The 26958-nt window shown below is 49.2% G+C and overlaps 2 protein-coding genes across 2 annotated transcripts in view; one reads left to right on the top strand and one right to left on the bottom strand.

Annotated features, from left to right (window-relative positions):
* Positions 1-6286: 6286 nt before the first annotated feature.
* Positions 6287-18780, bottom strand: VPS37D (VPS37D subunit of ESCRT-I). The gene is made up of 4 exons (XM_048519470.1): positions 18628-18780; positions 12758-12929; positions 9630-9712; positions 6287-8706 (listed from the first exon to the last, which is right to left on the bottom strand). Exons 1-4 carry the CDS (start codon positions 18754-18756, stop codon positions 8233-8235), a joined length of 858 nt encoding a protein of 285 aa, XP_048375427.1. The 5' UTR covers positions 18757-18780; the 3' UTR covers positions 6287-8232.
* Positions 18781-26668: 7888 nt separating this feature from the next.
* LOC125445716 (septin-4-like) overlaps positions 26669-26958 on the top strand; it is a 47753-nt gene continuing 47463 nt past the window's right edge. Inside the window, exon 1 of the mRNA XM_048518978.1 lies at positions 26669-26721. Within this exon, the coding sequence (XP_048374935.1) occupies positions 26691-26721 (31 nt within the window). The 5' untranslated portion in view covers positions 26669-26690. The remainder of the gene's footprint in view (positions 26722-26958) is intronic.

The following is a 26958-nucleotide window of genomic DNA, read 5'->3' as shown; positions in this document are numbered from 1 at the left end:
GGGGAAGAGGCGGCCTACAAGTTCGAAATATAAATAAAATAAATAAACTTTACTGGCATGAGATTTTGTTAACTTGCAAGGAAGTTCCACTGAGTTCAATGGGGCTTCTTCCTCCTGAACAACAACAAAACCAAATGAATCCCCAGGATCCCTGCCCCCAGGGATACTTTCTTATACCCGCCTGAGATGAGAATGTCCTGTGCGGAGCCTCCAGAAGCCCAGATCCACCTCCTGCGCTTTCCAGTCCCGGGACTGGTCCAAATCCATAACGCTTTTCGTTGCAGCCGCGCAAGTAAACGTACCTGGCGCCGGCAGAACTCTCACCTGGATCTTCCCCCGAGCCTGCAGCGCCAGCTCCGATCGCTAGAGGGCGCGGCGCCCGTGGGTCTTAAGGGGGCCGCGCTCCTACTCGTGATTTCAGGAGCAGAGCAGAGGTGAAACTCTTTTGCCCTTGGCAGGGGCAGATCCAAAGTTACCAACATTTGCTTGCAAAAGTGTCAGCATTTCTGGCTGGTTGTGAACATGTACAGAGTGCAAAATAATAGTTTTTTTTAAAAAAAAAACGCAGACACAAAGTCAGAAAGTCTCTAAGGATGCCTGCCATGTCTCCCCAAAAAGCGACTTATAAATGAGAAGCCTCTGAGCATATGCCGAGTACTCCAACAAACATCTCTTTGTAAATACCCATCGAAGGCAGCGGAAATTTAAACTAAACCTGCACCTCCCCCCCCCCTCCTGGGTTGTTATGTTATTCTTCTAATAGCAGTCAACAAAATATTTCAGACCCCAAGACACTCAGCTCCGCACGAGAACTCCCGGATTCCAGGGAGTCTGCCAGGGCGTGCCTGTCTTTCAGGCTCCTGCCAAAATCCCACGGCTTCTTAATGCATGGGCATGCTGGGCCAATCCCATGAGCATAGGGGCCCCATGCCAATCTATGTATGTTGTGATTTGCTGTCAATAAATCAATAAATACTATACTAAACTATAAATATTTGTTATTGGAAAATGCATACTTAGCATGTGTTTTACTAAAGGCAATGAACAATTTTAATTTTAATTTTTATGGCAACCAGTGGACATTGGCGTTCGGCTCTGATTTAGTGTCAAAGTCATTTCCGCCACCAGACGTGCACGCCTGCGTACATATCTCACGCACTTCATAACATAAAAGCGTGTACGTTAACGTCACCTCAACTCACTGGACAGCTAATAGCAATGATATTGGTTATATTTATATTGACATGTTTGATTTGATTGACCATTTACATTTTTGGTCCTGTGAGAGGTTGTGTAGGTAGGAGCGACAGCGCGCTGCTTTACCCGGGGGCCTATAACGCTATTAAATGGTTCTGCAAAAACCCTCTTCCTTAAGAACATTTTCAATAAGTATTAATGTCATTTGTATTGAGATTTGGTTCTTGCAAGTCACTTTTACTGGAGAGCGGAATTAAACATAATAAAAACATGCAAATGCCAAGGGACGCTATTTAAGTTTGACCTGCCGTCATGTGAAAGACCTTATTTGCCTGTAATCTTAAAAGACTGATGCTTTTTCACTTCCTTTTTGTGCTGTTTTAGATACCTATGGTAGATACATATATACCCACTTTTGCTACATCCCTGTGAAAGCTTGGGCAGTTTAAACATTCACCTCCCTTTCCTTTATGAGGGCCAAGGGATTTGTGTATTTGAAACGCACACTTATGCTGGAGCACATGCTGATGGTGTTCTGTATGCGACTACTATGTCTTTGGGTTGGAAGTCGCTGTTGGTGTGAAAGGCATCTAGGTCGGGGTTCAGATGCTGTTCTCTCTTGTAAGGAAACTCAAGGTGACTTACAACTCCTTTCCCTTCCTCTCCCCACAAAAAACACCTTGTGAGGTAGGTGGGGCTAAGAGAGTCCCAAAGAACTGTGACTAGCCTAAGGCCACCGAGCAGGCTTCAAGTGGAGGAGCAGGGAAACAAATCCACCAGATAAGAGTCCGCTGCTCATGTGTAGGAGTGGAGGATCAAACCTGGTTCTCCAGATTGCTCTTATTGTCAATTATAAATTGCTCTTAACCACAATACTACACTGGCTCTCCTGGCCTTTTGAGAGGTCAAGGAGGACTCTGGGCTTGCCCGCTGTCCTCCGAAGTAGAGATGTGACTGCAACCAAGACCCTGTACCAGTTTGAACTATCAAGGCAGCCTCTGGTGTGTAGCCTCTGACCGCTAGGGTATATAGCTGTTATGAAGGAAGGTTGCGGTTGAGGCTGGAGGTATTATTTCCCCACCATTGGCGCAAGAACAATAACAGCTTGACAAAACTTCAGAACTACTTTGCTGGTATAAATTGGCAAGGCCCCCTCAGAGTCTTTGTGGCACCAGCCAGGATTCCTCCAGTCCCGATCTCCATCTCATACCTATTTGCATGTCTGGCAACCCAAACCACCTTCTGCTGAGGAAAGCGGCAACCGCCGTCAAAGAAGCCAAGGGCCTAGAGTGCAAACAGTTCCACAGAGATGAGCCGGAAGCAGCTCAGCTACTTCTCGACAACATTAGCAGCAGAGTTTGGAAAAGCCAAGGCACATTCTCCCAAGTCTGAGGGCGCAAAATCACAACAACCTTCGGTAAGGTTTCCAGTCTCCCTTGGCCACTGTTCTATATCCACCCCAGCGGTAAGAATCACAACATTGAAACCGGCTTTTGAAAATGCTGCATACAGAAATGTATTACTTAAATTTATTCCAAAGAATATATATATTATATATATATACTGTTTCCACACTTATGTTTCCAAAAACATTACATGAAAAAAAACGTTCACGAAGACAGCATGAGGTCTACCTTGAAGCTGCCGGATTCAGATTACCCTGGGATAGGGTCCCACAAGTGAAGTTTTGCGGTGAGTCCCCAAAGTTCTGGCTTGTGCATGAAATAACAAGGGGGTCCAGTTGATGTTTCAGAGGTAGGGAGACCATCTGGAAATCCCCCCCTTCAAGTCCCTTGAAATTGGTAGTCAATATACATTTCAAGTCTGAGGCCACTGGGCTTAGGAGGGATGTTGGCATATTGAGTGGGGGGGGGGGGAGAGATGACTTCTGGATGTCTGGGAAGCCAACCCCCCCCCCCCCGCCCCCGACTTTCATTCTCAAATAATACCCTGATTGGGGAGACCTGGCGAAGTTTGAAACCAGGTGATTTCTCATGGCTAGTTCAAAAAAAAAGAAATCCGTGACAATTCCAGAAAATTAGCAACTTTAAATTTCGCATGCATTTAAATGAATCAAGGTATAACAGCAGCGAGAGCCTCCTCTCTTCCTTGGGAATCCAAGAACTGAAACCAGGGTGAACATTTTCTGGCAGATGTTGCTAATTCTGTGGATTTCAATGCAAACATTTGTATTCTGCTACCAACACCACCACCACCCCACACTTAAAATCAAAAGCCGGTCTCTTTATAGTTATTAGCAGTGATATCTAAATGGAGCCTCCTACGTTCAGAGGCCGGGTACCTTAGAAGGTCAGCTGTTTGGAGCAATAGAACCCAGGACGGTTGTTGCCTTCATGCCGTGCCCGTGGGCTTCCTAGAGGCATCTGTGGAAAACAGGATGCTGGACTAGAAGAATCAACCTGTGACTGATCCAGCAAGATACAAAACGTTCAACTTGGCAAATGAATGCTGAACCTCATTTTGTTCTTTTCAAAGCAACGTTCATCTTTTTTTTTTAAAAAAATGAGAGGTCTTGATAACTTTTTAAAAAAATTATATGTGAATATTTTGGAAAGTTCAGATTCAAACGATGGAGATAAATGTTACTAAACTGGGAGGGGGGGGCATACAACTCCTCACTACAACACCTTGCCCTGGGGGCGAGGAGGGGCTACTCAGGAGCTGAATTCTTTGTCCTGGAGATTGCCAATTAACCCTTCCCCACCCCAGCAGCTAGAGTTCCCAGCTTGGCCTTTTCAGGAAGAAAGAAGGTGGTGCAGGGAGTAGGAGGTCTATAGGGAATCAATAAGCAGAGAAAGTCAAACTGAGGAAGAAGTTTGCATCACTTAGGAGAAACAGGAGTTCACCCAGGTCTTCGTTCCAACCATGTACATTCAGTGGGCCTTATACCTCAGAATCTGAGGAGATGCATCCAAACAGTGCCCCAGAGCATGTGCAGAGTCTGTTCTTTTTGCACAATGGCCCCACTGCTTGGTTCCTCCTCCTTTGCTTGGATGTACCACAAGGTCTATCAAAACCAACTCATGGTTTGTGAGGACCATACTAATGGCTGCATCTGGGCTGGAAAACAGTCCTCAGCGGTTAATGGAGCGCCCGTGGGCACAACCCCATGAATCTGGGAGGGGAGATTTCCTAAACGTCACCGAGAGCATTGTTTGGTGTTAGGGATGCCAGCTTCCAGCTGGGATCTGGGGATCCCCGGAAAGTACAGCGCAAATCCAGAACACAGAGATCCGTTTCCCTGGAGAAAAACAGATGCTTCGGAGGGTGGCTTTTATAGCATTTACGCTCCGCTGAGGTCCCTGCCTCCCCCACGTTCCACCCCCAAATCTCCAGAACTTTTCTAACCTGGATCTGGCAACTTCTCCCCCTTGAGCAAATTGAGGGAGGGAAACTGCTAATTATGATGCCATCACTCCACCTAACAGCCCCAGTCCTTGCCTTGCTTCTCCCACCCAGTTGTCTACCTTCTGGGACCCACTTCCCCAAAAGACCCAGAAGGAGGGCTGTTCTTTCCTCCAGTGGGCTCAGTTGTTGGAACGTCATGACCCACTGCAGCGGCTTCCCTTCCTTGGTAAGGCCAACTACAGTCACCCTCTCTCGTAACCTTGGCTTTCCCATCCTGCCTTGCAGTTACAGGCTGCCCTAAAGAGCATGACGTCATCCGGAGGAACACAGCAGTGAGTCAAACAGCCCCTGCTCACTGCTTTTAACATTTCTGAAATCTTCTTTCTGGACTGTCACCCACAAAGGCAGACAAACGCTACTGGACTGAAAATCATATGGAATGGGATGGGGTGATGTGCCTGGGGAATGTGGATACAAAATTTCAAAGTCTGAAACCTGGAATTTTGAATTAAATTTGCAAGGACCTCTTTAGATACTCTAAAACGCAATGCCTTCAAAACTTTAAAAAGTTACAAAACACAACACTGGTACCTTGTTTGCCTTAAGCAGCCTTTCTCGAACCCTTTTTTCCCCCTGAATTGAAATTTGAAGCTGTCTTGACTTGTATGCCAGATTTAAATTTTCTAGGGTGCAAGGAATATGACTTTCAGATGAGTCTTCCCCCTACATCTCTCTGTGAGTCTCTGTTCTGGGCTTGCCCCCCCATCTCATTCTTCTGCTTCTGCTCTGAAAAAAATTGAATGACCCAATTATGCCCCATTCAGAGATGAAACCAAATTATATGCTGGATGTGGCTAGAAAGGGGGGGTGGGGAAGTCAAGGTGACTCATGCAGAGATAAAATAGGAATCCTCCTCTCTGGTCGAATTCACCGAAGCCTTTCAGTTTCGAATGGATTTATTTTTCATGGGACACTAGCTGGCCTACTGTGAGCTGAAAACAACTACTCTGTTTCACATAAAAATGTTAGTGGATTGTATACTCCTTCACCACAGAACAAAGGAAATCGGATCTTCTTTGTTGGAGAACACTCCGCCTGGGTCCTAGTGCCAACCTAGCCCTGCTCCCCCCTCCTCCATTTGAAAGTAAAAATACATTTTGGCATAAATGCTCTTGAATCAAAGTACCATGTTCAATAATGCACACAATAATGGTTTGGACAAAGGCAGCGCTTAAAAATGAAAGATAATTTTCATATTAATTTGCGACTATATGATCATTTTCATATTAATTTGGGACTATATTCTAATGCGGAAGCATACAATTTTCTCAACTGCTGAACTTCAACTGACCCAACTAACATCCTTATGTGAAACAGAGTGTAGTTAAAGGCTTGGGAACATGCTCCAACAAAAGTTAGGACCAGATCACATGTGCCATTGGAAATCTGTGAGTGTAATGTAGCTGCAAAAAGCAGCTGCAAAGAAAAGATGTCGATCAGGTCTGAGCTGCTGGATTAAGGGTGTGCGTTTAACTTCTTCCCTGTGTTTTTCCCTCTATTGGAAATGCATCTCCCTCCCTCAGGCAGTTTTACATTCTAGTATGAAGTCAGCATGGTGTAGTAGTTAAGGTCTTGGACTGGGACCTGGGAAAACCAGGTTCAGATTTCCACTCGCACCATGGATGCTTGCTGGGTGACCCTGAGCCAGTCACACATTCTCAGCTCTGACCCAGGCCAATATTTGGATGGGAGACCTCTAAGGAATACTAAGGCCATGACATGGAGGCAGATAGTGGAAAACCACCTCTTGCTTTGAAAACACCACTAGGGGTTGCTGGTGTGACTTGACACCAAAAAACCAAAAACAGAATGGGTATATTATGGTCTTTATCACCCACCCTGGGCCCTAAAGCAACACTAAGAAGCAAGGAGCAGAGGGATTTCCAAATGAGAACATGGCACAGGCAGAAGAGTTCGGCTTCTCTTTCCTCAGAGCCACGCCCCCTCTCTATAACAGGCTTCCTGTCCAGCAACCTGTTTCATCCAGCAGGCAACCAGTTGCCCTGAAAGGCTAACAAAAACAGGCTGTTGTTGCCTCCTAGCACCGGTATTCAGAGGTTTGCTGCCTCTGAACAAGGGAATTCCCTTTAGTTATGCAACATGACAAAAAGTCATTGATGGACCTCTCCATTAATCTGTTGAATCCCATTTTAAATTGGTCCACTAGTAAGTACACCCACTGCTAGCATATCTTACCACTCATGTTCTCATCAAGTGAGAGGTACTTCTCTTTGTCTGTCCTGAATCTATTGCCTAACAGCTTAATCACTGCCCTTGGGTTCTAGTTACCCTCATGGCTGCTTTTTTTTTTACAGCTAGAACACATGCCTAGGGAATTGGATGATGGATTCTCAGAGTCAGATTGGATTTTGGCCCTAGTCATGACAACGAAGCCTCCTCGGTTTCCATGCAGTGAACCTGCCACATTGCACCCTCCAAGTCAAATGGGAAATATGGGAGAGAACACCACGATGCCATCAGGGATTGTTGATGCCCCAACCAACTTTCAGCAACTGTCCAGGGCAACTCCTGGGCATCTGCGGAAGATTAAGAGAACATAATCCTGTAATTCCATTCAAAAAAAGTTCTCCTCCTAAGGGTTGTATCAATCAAACGGCTGCATAAACATTCAAGTTAGAGGAAGGTTTGCTTGAGAATGGCCCCCCACCACCAAATATATTCTTTTACCCCTACCAGAAATGTGAACTCTCCCTTATTCATTGTTGCAGCTGCAGCGTCGGGCCCCTCTTCTGCATACCCTGTCAATACCTTGTGCCTGCTTCTGATACAAATCTAGTCTCGAGCCATGGCGCAACTTTGGGCCAAATATCCCCATACCCTGTGCTTTACAACTCCAACCCACCCCCACCCCTCAACCCCCCTTGCCGCAATCATGGAAGCCCTCTTCCACTTCGACAGATGAACCGAATGATGGAGGCGAAGGACAAACCCACTCCAAAATGTGCCCCCTCCAAATCACGTTCTACCCACCGGCCCTCCCATCCCCCACCCCTCACAATGTGCTATGTGCATTCCCCTACACCTTTGCCCCGTGGCTTCTCTGCTTGTGAACAAAATGGAGTTGCTCGTGCTAAGGAAAGCTCAGCTTGCCTGCTGTGGCAGGACAGCGCCCGTGGGTGTTGCCGTCCTACAGCCATGGTAAAAATCAGAGATGAAGCGGCTAGCGGCCTGCAATTTTCTTTTCTCTACAGGAAATTTGATGGGTGCATGGTGGTTGCAGGCTCCCCGAAAGGTGGGGAGTGGGAATGAAACTAAGTATACCTCCCTTAATTGTAAGATTGGAGGGCGGGGGGGAACCCTTCCCTGTCTCTGCTGCCTATACTTACAATAATGTATTATAACCCCGGCCAGCCAGGCTGCCTAAGGAGGTGGGGGACGGGAGGGGGATTAAAACCACATGACACTCAGCAGCCAGAGAGAATAGGGATCCAGCTCATTCCCCCCAGCCCAGCCCGCCCCCAACCCCCAGCTCCTGGCAAGTCTGGGAGAACCGAGTCCTCGGAGGGCTGTCGTGACACCTCGGACCCTGGCACATCGTAGCTCGTGTCAGAGGCTCCGGTCGAAATGTCCTAACGGTTCCAGCTCCTACCGGTGCGGAGGCTCCTTCTTCTTCTGGTGAGGCAAGTGAGCCTGCGGCAAGTGGATATGTCCAATCAGGCTCAAAGGGGAGCCCACAAAGGGAGCCTTGGGGTGCGAGGTGGCCAGGGTCGGCAGGCAGCACTTTTGGGGAGCCGCCGCCACGGGGATGGGGAGCACGGCTTCGGAAGGGATCAAGAAAGCTGGTGCCAAGCGGAGCTGGAAGACCTTGGGGGCCGGCCCGTTCTGCGCCGGGGCGACTTGGGCTACAGTGGGAGGAGCCGGAAGAGCTGGGGAGCTTGCAGGCTGTTCTTCACAGCTGGGGCTAGGCTGCTCCGGGGTCTTTTCCTTCTCCAGCTTCAAGATCTCCTGCAGTTTCTCCAGCTGGGTGCGGCGGAGGTGAGATAGCATGCGGCTGTGCTGGAACGACTCCACAAAGGTCTCGATGGGAAGGTCCCAGCATAGGAATTGCTCCATCTGCTCCTGTGGACACAGAGAGAAAATGTCAAGGTGCTGCAGAGGCGTATCTAGGGAAAATGCAGCCTGGTGCAAAATCTGAGTTTCCCAACCCCCACATGACGAAATGGCTGCAGCCTGGGGACATTTGACCCCATATGTCTCCCTAGGCAGTACGCCCCTGCTGCTGTGGGCCCACCACGCGCCCCTCGGCCCAGGCCCGGCAGGCTGCTCCTTCAGCTGGCGGAGGAGGGTGGCGGTGGTCCTGGGTAGCCTGGCGGGGCTAGACCTGGCAGGCCCGTGGCAGGCTGCCAGCCCAGGTGGAGGTGCCTCTCTGCAGGAGGGCTGGGGGGTGATTTTGCACCCCCCCCACATGATCTAATGGGTGGCACCTGGGTCAATTGACCCCCCATGTCCTTCTGGCGGATTCACCCCCTGAATATGTTTAATTTAACGCTTTCTAATTTATCTCATTGGTTAAATGGTTTATATTCAGTAGAGTGTAGCTTGAACAACAGTACAAATGAAACAGTAATAATGGCCAAGAGTCTTTTTAAAACACAGGATAAATGTAGCTGGGAGAGTAATGCCGCTTCCGGGAGCAAAATCGCTCTTCTGATTGACAAGGGAGAAAAAATACAGAAGATCTCCTTCATTGGTCAGTTCAGTATGCGGCAGGAAATGAAGCAAGATGCCACTGCTTCCGTTACATGTCATTCACACCACTGGCTTTGAACTTATTGGCTGGAACAGTGGGAGGCAGGAGCAGTTTTACTACTGCCTGTGCTATTGGAAAAACGCAGGCTGCGTCACCCGCCCCGCCCCCCCCCCATATTTCTGTGCACTTACGGTAGAACATTATTGTAAAAAATTGTAAGATGAAAATTCAGGGAAGGGGGTCTGGACTATCCCAGAGAGAGCCAGGTCCCCCGGGTCGGGCCTTGACCTACCTCAACATTGGTCTCCACTCCGTCCAGCTCAGACTGCAGCCTGCTTACAGCATTCTGTGGGGTCCACTTTTCCATACAAGCCCCTGCAAACAAAAGCAGAGCCTCCGTTTTTGCACAGCAGCTTCGCATTCATATTCACGGGCAGCTTGGTCCAGGGTGGGGGCAGGATGGGTTTTTTGCACCAGCGTCCACCTAGAATGGGCTGAACTGAACATAAGAACAAGCCAGCTGGATCAGACCAGAGTCCATCTAGTCCAGCTCTCTGCTACTCGCAGTGGCCCACCAGGTGCCTTTGGGAGCTCACATGCAGGATGTGAAAGCAATGGCCTTCTGCGGCTGTTGCTCCCAATCACCTGGTCTGCTAAGGCATTTGCATTCTCAGATCAAGGAGGATCAAGATTGGCAGCCATAGATCGACTTCTCCTCTATAAATCTATCCAAGCCCTTTTTAAAGCTATCCAGGTTAGTGGCCATCACCATCTCCTGTGGCAGCATATTCCAAACACCAATCACACGTTGTGTGAAAAAATGTTTCCTTTTATTAGTCCTTATTCTTCCCCCCAGCATTTTCAGTGTATGCCCCCTGGTTCTAGTACTGTGAGAAAGAGAGAAAAATTTCTCTCTGTCCACATTTTCTACCCCATGCATAATTTTATAGACTTCAATCATGTCCCCCCTCAGCCGCCTCCTCTCCAAACTAAAGAGTCCTAAACGCTGCAGCCTCTCTTCATAGGGAAGGTGCTCCAATCCCTCAATCATCCTCGTTGCCCTTCTCTGCACTTTTTCTAGGTTTCCAGAACCCAGTCCAGGTATGTAAAGGGTGATTGCCCACTGCCTGAATCCGATCCCTTTGACATACGGATTGGGATTGCCTTAACTGAGGAATTCTCCACCCTAAAGGATGCTTCGCCCACAGCAGAGTTTATTCTAATGTGCGTTTGGATGCATTTTGTGCAGAAGAAGAAAGAAACCGCATGGTAGGCAATCCGTGCAGATGGGTGTTTATAGTAAGTGGCTATGACGTTGCTTACAAATAAATGAGGAAAAATAAAATTACAAGGAACTGAAAATGACAATCTTCCAGACCCCCTTTCCTTTCTTCCCTGCCAGTTAAAAAAGGCTTAAACCTTGAAGCTAGAATACTAACATGCCAATGAGAACGGAATCGGCTTAATTTTTTCCACGTCACGTTGGATTTCTACGTTCAGGGATGTGTTTGGTGCCAGATCCTGTGGGAGAAGCCCCCTGTGCTCTGAGGTACATAATCTAGACACAAGTTTACCAGACCAGAGGCGTATCTAGGGAAAATGTAACCTGGTGCCAAATCTGAGTGTTCCTTCCCCCCTGTATGGGTGGCTACCGTCCCCCACCATGACCAAACAATGGTTTTTTGCACCAGGTCATCTCAAAGTCACCATCACATTACAGAACATTATAGAACATGCCCCAACTCACAAATCTGGACACAGCAATGACCCATGCCACACAGCGGAAATAACATTTTTGGACATTTTCAAAGTCAGTGTATGGACCCAAGGGGAAGGAGGAGGGGTGTGGGGGTGATTTTCCGCCCCCATGTGACTAAATGGCCACAGCCCAGGGACATTTGATCCCATATGTCCCCCTGGGTGGTACGCCCCTGTACCAGACACAAGTTTCTAGCCTTGGTCTAGAAAGGAACCCATTTCTGGTCTGGAAAGGAACCCAGATCAAGAGCCAAGAGCAGGTTTAAACTTAACAAAAGTTAACCCAAGTTCCCTTCAAGGCCAAAGCAGACCTGGAAATATGGACACTGGGAACAGGAAGAAAATTGGATGCAGAAATACACTGAGGTAAAAGCTGACTACCGAGGTTTAGATCTGGGGCATATGAACAAGTGACTCTGAGCATGTGCAGAGAGCCTTTCCCTTTAATTCTTGAGTGGCCACAGTTAAGTAGAACATCAACGGAATCTGGAGGCAAGATTTTCCAGACTGCTGGTTTGAGGTGGGGGCTTGGCTTGACCAACAGGTTATGTGCCCACTGCCTGCTCTTTCCTGTGGTAACCAGCGTCAGATGTAACAGAGGCAACTCATATGGGGACACACAGGCTGCAGGGCCGTGAATTCCTAACTTGTGCCTGTTCTGTGCTTACAGACATTACGTGATTCTTTTGCACCTTGTGGGGGTTCACAGATGTGCACAGATGGCAAACTCATCTGTCAAGTAATACGTGAAACAAAACTCTAGAAATAAGAGGGGCCAATGCTTAGAAAGGTCAATGCAGCTGGGAAAATGTAGAGTTTCCGGGTGGAACTGGATTCCGCAACAACCGCAAGGCTGCTGATGAAAACAGCAGCCGTGCGCCTCTGTCTGGTTCTGTCCCCCAACATATAGGGATGCTCCACACACCATGGGATAACACTTCATCGTTACCCCATTGGATGCTGATTATGAAAGGTGCGGCAGCTTGCAAGCACTTCTAGATGCCATACCACAGAGGAAAAAGAGACGCAGGGCTGCGGTTTTCAGCAGCAGCCCTGCTTCCAGCACCAGTGCTGCTCCATCCGTTGTGCAGCAGTCTTTTGGTTGCTGTAGCTACACCGGTATTACACCCCACATCCAGTAGCCTAATTGGAAGACCCTGGCACATGCCCAAAGACACGTGTTTTCCATTCATGCAGAAACAATGGTATATCCACAACAAACACAACAGCCCAGAAAAGAATCCATATCTCTGACACCCTCCCACTTTTCAGCCCAGTGGACAGGACAGGAGAGGATCCGCTTCCAAAGATTTGGCATTCTAAATGTCAACAAGGATCAACACACAAGATCCACTAGTAATGCTCCACGGATCACCACACAAGTGCTCCACGGCTTAAGCCTGAAATAGATTTGAACGCCCCAGAGCTCAGCTCCAGGGTACGTGCAATAAAAAGTAGATTCTGCAGCTCATGCACGTTACTCCTTTTCCTTGCGGATAACCACGCCTGTGTGCGTCTGGAACGAGAGGACAGAGTTTCCAGGTAACAGGCCTTTGCTCTCTGCAGGGTTAGCACCCCAATTCTTAAAAAACAACCACTGCTGCTTGCCTGGGCTAGTAGGGATTAGGGGGAAGAGAGCGGACACCCCTCTTTTTCACTCACCCAGACGCTGCTGCTTCTCTCGACACGTCTCCCGGAGTTCCCGCAGCTCCTGGTACTTGATGGCCAGGGAGGCCTTGCCGTTCTCCAGACGCGGCTGCAGAGCCAGGTTCTGTTTGGCCAGGGCATAGTTGGAAGCCAGGCGCATCTCTCGCTCCAGCTGCAGATTCTGGAACTGCAAGGAGACCAAAGAGAACCTTAGTTTGGTCCTGCTCGGGGTCTCAGCAGAGTGTCCCCGAAGAGGGCATCCTTTGCTGCAGTCCTAAAGAGCTATCGTACAGGCAGGGGATTGCTCATGAGTTGCAGGAGGGCATAGCTTAAGAACATTCCCATTGCTGATCACCCAGCTGAACATTTCCCCATTTAAAACCAGCTTATCTCTTCAGCCATGGTAAGTAGGGAGAAAAGGGCCCAATATATTTCAGACGGTGCATTTGGTCTCTCTCCCCTTGCCCAGGTGCTAAGAATGTTTGACAAAAGGCTGTAGAAAGTAGCTTGGATCCACAGAACAAGCTGCTTTCAAGTTTCTGGTCATCAGCTCAGAACCTGTGGCCTGCTTGGTAATCTAGGTTTGGTATGCGTAGGGTGCGATTGTTTTGGAAATGCATTTGCCACTACTCTGACCCCTGCGAAAAGAACTTATTCAAAGCTGCATAATCTGTAAAGAAAAGCAGTATCCTCAAGGCTTGGCAAACACGAGAACCACGTAACGTTAAGGGTTTGGTAGTGGACTTCTAAGAGGATGCAGTTCAAGAGATGTGGGATCACCACTAAAAAGGTCCTGCTTCTATCAAAACGTACAGGGCTGTCTTAGCTTGTTTCATGGACCACAGGGTTGGTTGGGAGTGAGTGGAAAGCTAGGAGGAGGAGAGGAGGAGGAGGAGGAGTTTGGATCTATACTCCACCTTTTTTCCAGTAAGGAAACTCAAGGTGGCTTTCAAGCTCCTTTCCCTTCCTCTCCCCACAACAGACCCCTTGTGAGGTAGGTGGAGTTGAGAGAGTTCAGAGAGAACTGTGACTAGCCCAAGGTCACTCAACAGGAATGTAGGACTGCGGAAACACATCTGGTTCACCAGATAAGCCTCTGCCACTCAGGTGAAGGAGTGGGGAATCACACCTGGTTCTCCAGATTAGAATCCACCTGCTCTTAACCACTACCCCACGCTGGCTCTCAGGGTTTAGACTGGAAGCTCCTCCTCTGAGTTTCTGCATAACTTGACTGTTAAGCAGCACACGCATGGACAGTTCTACAAAAAGCAAACAAACAGTAATAATCTACGACACGTCTAATTTGCAAAGCATCAAGAAAGGGCACACAAGCTGTCTGACTGCAGACTGATGCCTGCTTTTGAATCATGGCTGAGTCAGACCTTGCCCCATATAGCTCGGTATTGTCTGCTCCGTTCAGCAGCAGCAGCAGCTGCTCTTGGGCAGAAATTCACTTCCCACACTTGCTAGAGGAGATGTTTTCAACTGGGCGTACTGGGAATGACGGTCTGGGGCCTTCTGGATGCAAGGCACGTATTTGCTGTTTCTACAGCCCATCCCCACAAATCTAGGCCCATACCGCCTTTACAAAGTCAGGCCCCCTGACCCATTTAGCTGACAATTGTCTACTCGGGCTGGCAGTGGTGCTGTAAGGTCTCAGATCCCAAGATAAGTCTTTTCCCATCCAGCAATTATGTCGCCGGAAGTGCCAAGGATCGAACCTCCACTTTTCGGCATGTGAAACAGGGGCTTTGCCCCCCATATCCTTGACAGGAGAGCTTAATTCACAGGGGTTCTAAATAGTTTGTAACAAGAGGTATTTAGTGTGCAGAATGAGCAAGCTGGGAAGTATTACAGAAGCCAATCAAACACCAAAAGCATGGAAAAAGGATCTCAGCTAAATGCAGGGAACCACAAAGGCTGAGCTGAAAACTATACAATCTATAGCAAAATAATCAATTTATATAATCAAGTGTTAGAGAGGCCCCAGAGGGATAATGCCACATGGCTTCAGACCCAGGGGGTGACTCCTGGCATCCCAGCCACTAGATGGCCCCCGTTATGGTGTGGTGTCATGGTCATGAACCAGGAAACTCAAAATTTCAGAGCCACCAACACATCTGGTAGTCTTCAGCAAGCGGTCACTTCCGGCTTCAGCTCCACTCTCTCCTCAGCATGGCCAGCCCCCTTGCATAATGCTAAGAAAAAAGGCATGGCTCTGTGGCAAAGCATGTGCTTGGCATGCAGAAGGTCACGGGTTCGATTCCCGGCTTCTCAATAAAATCAAATAATAAGTGACTGGAAATACCTCTATCTGGGACCATGGAGAGCAGCTGTCAATTGGAACAGATGCTATTCATGTTGTCGAAGGCTTTAACAGCTGGAATGAGTGGGTGTTGTGGGTTTTCTCGGTTGTGTGGCCTTGGTCTGGGAGTTTTCATTGGCATCAATGGCTGGGTCAAAAACTACCAGACCACGGGCACAATCCCCAGTAGACAATACTTCTTAATGGACCATTGGTCTGATTCAATACCAGGCGAGCTTGAAGCATTCCTGTGCATTGAAGTCTATGCTAATCATTGCCAAGAGCTAATGGAAGTTTAATATTTTGAATACTTGAAATGCTCTGTCTCAATGTGAAGGATCCTGACAGCTGTCAGAAGAAGAAGAAGAAGAAGAAGAAGAAGAAGAAGAAGAAGAAGAAGAAGAAGAAGAAGAAGAAGAAGAAGAAGAAGAAGAAGAAGAAGAAGAAGCAGCAGCAGCAGCAGCAGCAGGAGGAGGAGAAGGAGGAGGAGGAGGAGGAGGAGGAGAAGAAGAAGAAGAAGAAGAAGAAGAAGAAGAAGAAGAAGAAGAAGAAGAAGAAGAAGAAGAAGAAGAAGAAGAAGAAGAAGAAGAAGAAAAGGAGGAGGAGGAGGAGTTTGGATTTATATCCTCCCTTTCTCTCTTGTACGAGACTCAAAGGGGTTTACAATCTCCTTGCCCTTCCCCCCTCACAACAAACACCCTGTGAGGTGGGTGGGGCTGAAAGAGCTCTGAAAAGCTGTGACAAGCCCAAGGTCACCCAGCTGGCGTGTGTGGGAGTGCACAGGCTAATCTAGTTCCCCAGATAAGCCTCCACGGCTCAAGCAGCAGAGTGGGGAATCAAACCCAGTTCCTCCAGATTAGAATGCACCAGCTCTTAACCACTACGCCACTGCTGCTCCCTGGGTCAATAGAGCCTGTGAACAATCTTTGGGGCCAGATTTCATGCCAAGGTTCAAAGGACAACAAGTTCCTCTCCAAACGACATTCATGATTTTGTTTTAGAAACGTATCCCCCACTTTTCTCTCCAAGGGTCCTAAAGCAGCTTAGAACATCATTAGACGTTTCTCCTTTTTATAACTTCAGGACATCAATAGAAGGAAGGAGGTCAGGCAGAGAGTGTGTGTCTGGCCCAAGGCCACCCAACAAGCTTCCATGACAGAATGGTGATTCGAACCTGGATCTCCCAATCCTAGTCTGATGCCTTAACCACTACGCCATGCTGGGTCTCCCAATCCTAGTCCGATGCCTTAACGGTACCACTATGTCAGTCCTTCAGGAAATGGATGTGCTTTACTCTGTTAAGTTGAAATTATAGGGCCAATGAGATGCTGCATTCTGCCAGGCCTGTTGCCCTCACTAAGCCTCCGTGCAAGCAGCCCTGGATAAACCATTAAGCAAAAGAAGCACATGCATAGGGCCTGAAGGAAAGAGGGCCCCTTAGAGGTTTTTATCTTCCTTATCTCTGCTAAGTATTGAAGCAGATTTGTCATGTCAGATTAATTTGGAGGAGATGATCAAAGACTTTGCAATTAAAAAATGCAGGAGAAAAACTTTTTGCAGTACAAATAAAGTTATAAGAAAGCAACAGTAAACATGATTTTGCATCTTTGATTTGTGTAAGTTGAAATCCTATGTATCTCCAAGGCAAGAAAGCGATGGAATAGCCGGTATTTTGTTTCATAGAAATAATGACATTTGTCCATTAGAATACATGTATATTTTACAGTTTACTATTGTTTATTATTCTGAATTACATTATATACAGAATATGGGGGTCCCATAATCTTTTCAGGGCTTAGAGCCTCTAAAAGTCTTAATCCGGCCCTGCGTGCCAGCCACTATCCAACTTTTCTAGCTACCATCTTGATAAACCAATCTCATTCAACATTAAGCATCCCATGATTTAACATTATTATTGTAATAATATCCAGTACTCCTTTTCTAACCTCAAAAGGTTCTACCCACTGGATTTGGGCACTTCTGCCCCCTCCAATAATACAGAAGGGCAGACATAATAAAGGAAGGCCACGGGTTTGAGGGGAGGTTCTAGCTGTACTTGGGGTGCCGTCTGGCAAAGCGCTTCATCCCATCCTGCAGAAATCCGGACTAGCCATTGTAAATGTCGGACCAGGAAGTGGCAGTTATCCCAATTGTAATTAACAACGAATAAAAAGCGGCAGTCTCATTCACGGGGCCTTGCCCACGGTGAGCTTGGAAGGAGCCGTGGAAGGCGTCTTTGCAAGATAAACAGAGAGGGGCTGGCACGGCAACTGCGAGTCAAAGGGACAGAATCAAGTGGGCCTGTGATGGTTCGGGGGGCCGGGGGAGGGTTCGGGGGATGTCTTGAAGGGGGAGGGGAGCCCTCGCCAGAGGCAACCCCCCCCCTCTTTGCTTTGTTTTTCCGCCTGTGGCTTCGGCTGTTGAAAAGGCGAAAGAAAATCATACGCCATTTATGATGAAGATGCACGAAGAGCCCAGCAAGGGAACAGCAGCCGGGCAATTATTGGACAGTTCCCGCTCTCCCTCCCCGCACACAAAGCACAATAATGCATTTGGCTTGCCTGACCAGTCCCTTTAAGGGTGAATCAGTGGGGTACTGTCAAATCTCAGGGTCCCTTGCAGCAAAACACGGAGGGGGGGGTGTGTGGAGGAGAAGGGGGAGGCAGAACGCTGGCATTTCCATGTTGACAGTTTTACCCCAATCAGGACGGAGCCCTGTTTTAGGATGGGGCCCCTGCCAAACCGAAGCACCCAGGCCTGGCGAGCATCACATCACACACCGCTATCCAAAACACCTCCCTCCCCCCCACCAAATACCTCCCTCCCCAGTGACTGACGCTGCCTTCCTCCTATAGAGCCAGGAAGGTATCAAACAGGGCCCGTTAAAAAGGCTGATGTCAGGGAATGGGGTTGGGGGGAGTGTGTATGGGGGGGGGGATACAATGGAAAAAGGATGACAACCTCTTTGGATGATGGAGGAACCGGGGAGCTAAAGGAAAGGCAGTGCTGCCTTGTTTCTGGGGAAGTGGGTGGGTGGGTGGGGAACCTTGCCTTTCTCCATGCCAGGGTCTGAGGCAGAAGCAGGTGGGTTGGGCTCTGGAGCAAGAGGGCCCTGCTGCCAAAGGGACGGGGCATAGGGGGAAGGCGGCTCTGCCCGGGGGATGCCCAGGGTGGCTTGTTTTGTTTTGCTTTGTTTTCGCCTCTTGCAAGCAAACACGGGTTTCTGCAGAAAAGGCCAGCGCCGACTCCAGCACCAAGCGCAGGCCTTGCTGGATTGGCACAGAATGCCCCCCCCCCCCAATGCCATGCTGTCACCCAATGGGCACCGCAGCAACACCGAGGCCCCTCGGGAGTGTCCAGGAGGCAGAGCCCCAAGGTGGCTCTGGCAGGCCTGGCTAACACGGGTGCCCCTTAGTTTTTCCAAGGTGGGTGTGCTCGGATGGGGAGGGAGGGGGCTGGGATGGGGTGGGATGGGGGGCCGCGCTGGGGGCCGACGGGGGCCATCCAAGGCCAGCGTGCGGGCGATGGACCTGCTTGGGAAGACAATGCCCCTCGCGGGCCCGATCCTGGCGGAGGTTACCTTCCTGCTCAGCTTGACGATGCGCTCCAGCCACGTCTCATCCCGCATCAGGGCGCGGAGCTGCGCGGTGCTGAGCGCCCCGAAGCCCAGGTCCACCGCCGAGCTCCGCGGGCCCCGGTCGCGGTCCATGATGCGGACGGAGCAGACGGGCGGCCGCACCTGGACGGCGATCTCGCACCTGCACCTGCGCCGCCGCCTTGGGCCGCCAGAGGGCGCTGGAAGAGCTCTTAAAGGGGCCGCCGCGCTTTGTTGTCTTCCATCGGGGAGGGCGAGGGCGGGGAGAGGAAAGGGGCAGGGACGGAGGGGAGGGAGCAAGATTGAGGGCGGCGGGAGCCCCCCTCCCTGCAAGAAAAGGGCTGGTTCTCCTGCTGTGGACTGGTGAAGTACATTTGGAAGTTCCTGGCCATGTGCAGAGGGCCTTCTTCCAGATCCTTAGAAGGGTGACCTTCAGTGTTGCAGAAAAGGGCAAATGATCAAAGGGTTGTAGCATCGCCCTTGTGATGAAAGGCTAAAGGGTCTGTAGGCCTTGGACTTGTGGAGTTGTGAATTACATTTGGAAGTTCCTGGCCATGTGCAGAGGGCTTTCTCCCAGATCCTTAGAAGGGTGACCTTCAGGCAGCCTGCAGTGTGCCAGAAAAGGACAAATGATCTAGGGGTTGCAGCATCTGCAGCAAGGTCTGTAGACCTTGGACTTTAGACAAAACGGGATGTGATGGTGATGAAGATTATGAAATGATCCAAGATATCAGGGTGGGGGGTGAGGAGAGAGAGAGAGAACTGTTCCTTCTTCTCCCAAACCAAAGTTCAAGACATCTATTGAAGCTGACAGCCAGAAGATGCAGAACTGACAAAGAAGACAGATGCATAACTCACAAATGAAGCTCCAGGGTGTTGTGGGTTTTCCAGGTTGTATGGCCATGTTCCTGTAGCATTTTCTCCTGACATTTTGCCTGCAGATGTCAGGGGAAAGTGCTACTGGAACATGGCCATCCAGCCCGGAAAACCCACAACACCCTAGTGATTCTGGCTGTGAAAGCCTTCAACAATAAAATGAAGCTTTCTTCATAGTTTGGATGGCTTGAAAAGGGGATTATGGGATGAGAGGTCCTTCGATGGCTGTTCAGCTTGGACGGCCAGATGGAACCTCCATATTCAGAGGCAGTGTATCTCTGCCACCTGGGTGGGTCCCATTGGAAAGTCTTGCAGGGACATCTGTTTAGTCATTGTGGGAAACTGGATGCTGAAATAGAAGGGGCCTTTGGTCTGATTTAGAATTGGAGGATAAATCCATCAATGACCATGTGTCAAAACAGTTCAATGAAACCTCCATGTTGAGAGGCTATATGTCTGAATAGCAGTTGCTGAGAGATACCTGGTTGGGCTATTGTGGAAAGCAGGAGGTTGGAAAAGATGGCCGATTGACCTTATCCCGCAAGGCTCTTCTGGTTTTCTTATGAATCTGGGAAAGAAGGAATTTTCTCCTGTCTCTTCTGAGCACTGGAGCAGGTTAGAATTGCAATATGGTATCTTAGCAGCATATAGGAAACTTCTGTGAAACTTCTGTGAAACTTCTGCGGGAATGTGATTTAGTGGAGAATGCCCTCGAACATGTGCAGAATGCTTCCGCCTTCTCCTTTCTTTGGCAGTACCTGAGGGCCAGCAGAATTCTGAAAGGTAATAGCAACGAGAATGTCAGCGGTTGAATTCCTGGTTCAAAATTTGTGGCAGCTGCGAATTAATGTTATCAAAATCTCAAGGCGATGCCTAGAGTCCTGAAATTACTGCCCATCTTGAGTCTGCAGAGATCACTGCCTAGGTCCCTTGGAGGAAACCGCAGCTTCAGCAGGTGGGCCATATGGTGCCATAGAGTCCGGAAGAAACAGAAGTCCTAGAGAGTGGTATCACACCCTTCCTGTTCTCCTTCATCTCTCCAACACATATGCAGAATAATGCACATTCAATCCTTAATGTTATGCCCTCTTCCTTTCTCCACGGTAGGTTCAACAATCTCGATAAAGCTCAAAGATTATGCTCCTGCAACCAAAATCGGATTGAAACCATAGCCCACTGCCTCCTCCTGTGAGAGAACTCAGAGCCAGATATGTAAATTCCATCCCATACTTAACCACGGCTCTTGCAGACAGTTGCTATTCTAAACCTATTGAACAATCCTGACTCTATATTTGCTGAGATGGCTGCAAATTTTCTTCTTGAAATAATTGAAAGCAAATGATTTACTAAATGGTCTGTATTCCTTTTGTATAGAACAAACGTAGATAACCTTTTTCTTCTTTTTTATTATTTTATTTTAATATCATGACGTGCCAATAAAGGCTCTTGAAACTGAAACGCATTCAATTCACTTTCACAATTAATAATGCACTTCGACAATACACTTCGACAATACCCTGTCTCAATTGTTTGAAAGTGGATTTTGCTATTCCGTTTAGTAAGATCCAGCTTCAAAGTGCATTGAAAGGGGATTGAAAGTGCATTATTCTGCATATGCGGAAGGGGCCCAAACGGTCCCCTTTCCAGGAAGTGCCCCCAAATCTGTGGGAATTTCCCAAGCCAGGACTTGGCAGCTGCCCTCCAAATTTGCTAGGTGTTTTTGGGCAAGCTTCTCTCAGCCCTCAGTCTCCCTTCCAATAAGAGAAAACCGTTCTTGTCACCTTGACAGGTGTAAGTGCTATTGATGTAGTTGACTCTTTAAAAGCAGCCAATCCTCTCATGTTCAGCTTTGATGACAGATAGGTCGCATAGCTCAAAATGGTGACACAGAGCCAGTGTTGGATGCAAACAAATCTTGGAGGCCTCGAGTCAAAGTGCTCCATTTGTCGTAGGGTTGCCAGCTCTAAGTCGGGAAATACCTGAAGATGTGGGGGTGGAGCTTGAGGAGGGCGAGGTTTGAAGAGGAAGGAAATTACATCGGGGATAATGCCATAGAGTCCACCTTCTGAAGTGGCCATTTTCTCCAGGTGAACAGACCTCTGTAACCTGGTGATCAGTTATAGTCCCATGAGATCTCCAGCCATCCCCTGGAGATTGGCAGCCCTAGTGGTGGACTCAATCTATGGCTCCATTCCAGTTAGTTTCTCTGCAGCTCAGAGTTCTCTGGTTCATACAACGATGCGTGTCTCCTTTCGCCCTTGCTCCGTGGCTGTCGGCAAAACTAGGGGAGCCAGCATGGTTAAAGTGGTTAGGATGTCAAAGTCAGATTTAGGAGACTTGGGTTCAAATCCCCACTCTGCCATGGAAGCTCCCCGGTGACTTTTGGTCGGTTGCATACTCTCAGCCTAACCTAACTTACAGGGTTGTTGTGCGAACAAAATGGAGAGGAGGAAAATGTTGTGAGCCGCTTTGAGTTGTAGCTTTGGAAGTCTCTTACTGGATTGTCCTGTTGTCTAATTGGTAGATAATGCATTTCCTTTAAAATATACCTCTAAGCTGCTAGATGTGCACCATTCAAAAATTATATTTGTATTCATTTCGTTTAAAAGGTTTTCTCTCTTTTGAGCATCATTCTCCTTGATTTTTAAGTCTCAAAATTTACAGATTCTTTGGAGCAGTGGTTCTCAACCTTCCTACTGCCGCGACCCTTTCTTCATGTTGTGGTAACCCCCAACCCTAACATTTGTCCATTTTACAGATGGAGAACACTGATGCAGAGAGTCTTAGGCGACCCCTGTGAAAGGGTCGTTCGACCCCCAAAGGGGTCACGACCCCCAGGTTGAGAACCACTGCTTTGGAGTATCACAGGTACTTGATGAGGGAAATCATTTCGCACATTAGGGAGTCAGTTGGCCTACTGCCTCTGAACAGATGTGCATCCAGTGGTTTGTTTTGATGACGTCACAGTCTAATAGAATGACATCACAGCTTTGTGATCCCACTGGGCCAGTGCAGAGCTTAGAGAATCAAGAAAAGACCACCGCTGTGCTCTTGGGAAAATGCAGTGCTTTATGAAGGGCAAAGATCGCCTGCTCTTAAAACTGGTGGTTGAAGTGCCATCTTGCAAAAGAACGTGGGTCAAATGTTCCAATCATGGACTCCAATGAGAAAGGCTGGGCAGGTTGGATGAGCCAGCCAACAAGTCAGCTGTCCCAGAGCCAGCCATCCCAACGAGACTATGCTAGAAACTCGTCGCCCCGGAGAAGTAGTGATCCTCCCAAAAGTATCTTGTATGCCTCTGGTACTCAGCACCGTCGAACGAGCTTGCAGCCCACTTCTCTCCCAAGAGTAAGTGAGGTTCCAAGAGCCATCTCACCCCCAAGAGGAAACAACACTGGCCAAGGAAGTTCACCTCCAAGAGAAAATGACAGTGCCCAACGAGGCTCACCCCTGAGGGGAAACGATGGTGTCCGAAGTGCCTCACCCCTGAGAGGAAACGAGGTCAGCCAAAGCACCCCTTCCCGAAGAGGAAATTACCTCTCTCAGGGTGTTGCTTCTTCCTCGAGGCAAGCCAGTGAGCTTTCCCAAAATGCTTCTCCTCACGGAAGAAGTGAGGTTGCCAGAAGAGATCCTTCTCCACGAGGAGTCAACCTCCCTCAGGACACCTCTTTGAGAAGAGGGAATGACTTTCCACCAATGTCCCAAAAGCAGCCGAGCAACCTTTCACGGAATGTTTCTCCACCAAGAGAAAGTGAGGTCCCTTCCAGCGCTTCACCTTGCCGAGAAAGTGATCCCGTAAGACAAAGGGGTGGACTTTTCCCTCGAGAAAGTGACAGCCCCCAAAGAGGACAGTTAACAGACCCGTCTATCTCACCCCCAGGGATTCTGGACTACCGTAGTGGAAGATATTGTGTCCAACCAGGGCAGTTTTCCATGACCACCAGCCGAATGTTGTTGGCAATGCAGCAGGGTCTCAATTCGCAAAAGGAGGAAGTGTTCCAGAAACATGGGGCAGGGTCAGAAATGGTACCAAGGCTAGGAAAATTCCAAGTGGAGAAGAAATTAATTGTGTCGTCCTCGCCGCGGTGTGATGCCCCTCAGCCATCTGCGCAACGCTTCACAAGGCCCATTGTCAACCCAAAGGATCAATCCACCCAAACGACTCCTCAGACAAAGGAATTCTTGCAAGCCCCCAAGATTTCTCCTCAGCCAGCGACCGCATCAGTAAAGCACGATTTACCTCAGCCAACCAAAAAGCTTATCCGCAAACATGTGGTTAACCCCAAAGATGTGTGTACTCAAACAGAGACTGATTATGGGTTGACCTTTCTGAAAAGCGAACCTCCTCAGGCCAAGCTGCGAACAACTGCCAAGGCACCCCTGAAGCCAGAAGCCAGGTGCCCAGTGAAGACTTCCTACCCACCTGCAACCAATATCAAGGTTTCTTCTCAGCCAGAGAGCAAACTGAGCTACAGACCCGTTTTCCACCCAGAGAGTGAGTCTAACTACAGGTGCGCGCTCCACAAGGAGATGGAAGCAGCCCAAAGGAGTTCCCTTTCTCCAGGAGCCATGCCACCTCACAGGGGGTCTCTGTCCGCTGATAATGACTCGAGGAGGAGTTCCCTCCAAAAAGGGTCTGACCCAATTCCCAGGGGCTTCCTTCCCACAGACCCTGAGCTGAGGAAAAGCTCCCTCCAAACAGGGCGTCCTCTTGACCAGAGTGGTTATCTTCAGAAAGAAAACTGGTCAGCCTACAAGCCTGCTTTTCACCCGGAAAGTGAATCCGAGTACAGATGTCCTTTACATCTAGCGATGGAGGCCTCCCACCCGCACACCTTCTCTCCGGGCTCAGAAACTCCACACAGAGGTTTGCTCCCCAGAGAAACCAAAACGGCTCTTGGGATTATACCTGAACAGAGGGAGGAAAGTCTTAGCAAAGTGGGCCTTCCCTCCAAAAACATGTCAGTACAGACGGAGCTGTTCTCCCCGGTTTCACCGTGCATGGAAGTCATGCCAGTTGTCAGGCGCTCTCCTTGGCCCAACGCAGATGCGAACTTCTGGACCTCACCGCACACAGAGGTGGCCTTCCTCCCTGGTACCCTGCCTCCTAGGTCATTAGCTAAGTTCGGGCCACAGTCACCTTGGTGGCCCTTACTCCAGACAGACGCCCCTCCTCCGACTCCGCAAAGGATGAGCAAAAAGGCCACCATCCCTTTGACTTTAGACTGGATAAGTGAGCCAAGCAACAGCCCGTTGGCTGCAGAGTGGATGTGGCCAAAGCCCAGCAGGCCGCTTGCTCTGGAATGGATGCAAAGTGATTTGAGTAGCCCGCCTCCTTCAGAAATCACGAGTTGCAAACTCAGCAATCCACCCATTGCAGACATGATGGGGCGTATGTCCACCAGTCCGTCACAGCCTCCAGAAGAGACAGAAGGAAAGTTGGGTTCTCCTGCCTCTGATTCTTCATGGACCGCCCTTCCTGTCTCCTATAGAGAGGTGCCATATTTGCCAGAGCGTCCAGAACAGCCACCCAGAGGAGCAGACCCAGGGCAAGAGGGCCGGCGGCTGAAATGTGCTGGCCCCTCCCACGAGACAGAGGACCCAAACAAGTTGCGGCGAAGGAAGTCGATTCCGAGGTTTAGTGCTTTCTTCGTGGGTATGTCATGAGAAACCGAGCTGGGTCTCTGGGCAACACGCTGGGCTTTCCTCTGAGCAGAGGCAAGGCTTCATCGCGAGGTGTTGGACTGCTGCAGTTCCAACTGCTGTTGAAGAGGAACCAGTTTGAAAGCTGGCGACGCAACGTGTCCTTTCTGTGCAGATGTGGTCTGGGAGTAAACTGGCTGGGTCAGAACTAAATTCCTTGGTGCATGCAGCCCCAATTTGGATCAGGATCATGGAGCACGCCCCAGTATTCCTTGGAGGTCTCCCATCCTGTGTGGTGTAGTCAGAGGTGTAGCTCCAAGGGGGCGGGATGGTGTGTGACACACTGGGTGCGCTCCCTTGCGGGGGTGTGGCAGGGGCATGGCGGGGGCAAGGCAGGGATGTTCTGAGGGGTATGGCGGGGGCATTCCGGGGTGGGACGGGGATGTTCCAGGGCGGGACGGGGGGAAATGAGACTTTCCCCCCTTGCTCCACCTCTGGGTGTAGCGGTTAAAAGCAGGGGACTCTAATCTGGAGAACTGGGTTTCATTCCCCACTCCTCCCCACGAGCGGCCAACCAGATTTGTTTTCCCACTCCTACATTCCTGTGGGTGACCTTGGGCCAGTCACAGTTCTTTGGAACTCTCTCAGCCCCACCGACCTCGCAAGGTGTCTGTTGTGGGGAGAGGAAGGGAAAGGAGCTTGTAAGCCACTTTGAGGCTCCTTACAGGAGAGAAAGGTGGGGTATAAATCCAAACTCCTCCTCCTCCTCCATCCAAACACTTGCTAAGATCAACACTGCTCAGCTTCTGAGATCAGGCCAACCTGGGCTATCCAGATCAGGCCAAGTGAGCTCCTATTCGGAGAAATTTAATGAGTACCGATGGGCTGCTAAATTTCTGTAATGGGGAAAATAACTGCTCCCCAGGAGGGTTTCAGGCAAGGAAAATGATATTAGGGGCCTGGGTTCTCTCTCCCTGCTCCTCATGCTGTCCAGTTAGGAGCTGCCAGGAGCAGCAGTGGGTAGTGGTTAAAAGATCGGGCGGTATAGAAATTGAAGAAATAAATAAATAAATAAATAAATAAATAAATAAATAAATAAATAAATAAATAAATAAATAAGAGCAGGTTCACTCTAATCTGGAGAACTGGGTTTGATTCCCTGTTCTACCACTAGAGTTGTTGCTTATCTGGGGAACTAGATTAGCCTGCACATTCCAACCCAGAGCCGGCAATCCTGCATACAATCCACCCCCCCAAAGTATCCATTTTCTCCAGGGGATCTCCCAGAGAGAAGCTGAATCTTTTCCAGTTTTGAGCCGGGGTCCAGTTCGTGTTATTTTGGTCTCCACCAGGGTGTTCCCAGGTACAGAGGCTGCGCAGCGCCAGTGTCTCGCCTGCCTCATGATCTCAGAATCCCGGCCAATGCCTCCAGCCGTCAACAGCGGTCTGGCTCCACTCCTGTTCCTGCAATGCTGCACTGCAGTTACTCATAGGTCTCTCCCTGCTCTGTTCCAGATGTCTCCGACGAGATGTACACGGACGTTCTCTGGTGGCTTAAAGGTGGGTGTTCCTTTCCAGCACAGCTCCAGCTACGGAAAGGCCAACAAGGGAAAACCCTCTTTGAACTCTGCCCAAAAAGCTCATGGCACTGTTCCCCAGACGCTGTCTTTAAATTCTCCTTGGCTGGTGACTTGTCCACCAGATCTGTTCCTGTGATTCTTTCCTGGACTTGCAAAAACCTTTCACCCTGGGGGTGGAGGGAGGGGAGGCCAGGCCGGCGGGATGCTTTTGAAACCC

The sequence above is a fragment of the Sphaerodactylus townsendi genome, linkage group LG16 (genome assembly GCF_021028975.2).
Source record: "Sphaerodactylus townsendi isolate TG3544 linkage group LG16, MPM_Stown_v2.3, whole genome shotgun sequence".
NCBI classification, from domain to species: Eukaryota; Metazoa; Chordata; class Lepidosauria; order Squamata; family Sphaerodactylidae; genus Sphaerodactylus; species Sphaerodactylus townsendi.
Note: the sequence above shows the minus strand (reverse complement) of the source record. Positions and strands in the feature narration are given on the sequence as shown.

Bases quoted from the DNA above. Each gene is read 5' to 3' on its own strand.
- VPS37D (XM_048519470.1), bottom strand. From the start codon at position 18,756: ATGGACCGCGACCGGGGCCCGCGGAGCTCGGCGGTGGACCTGGGCTTC. The intron at 9,713-12,757 runs GTGAGTGAAAAA...TTTTGTTTGCAG, and splicing joins AGAGAAGCAGCAGCGTCTGG to GGGCTTGTATGGAAAAGTGG. The intron at 8,707-9,629 runs GTAGGTCAAGGC...CTGTGTCCACAG, and splicing joins GAGTGGAGACCAATGTTGAG to GAGCAGATGGAGCAATTCCT.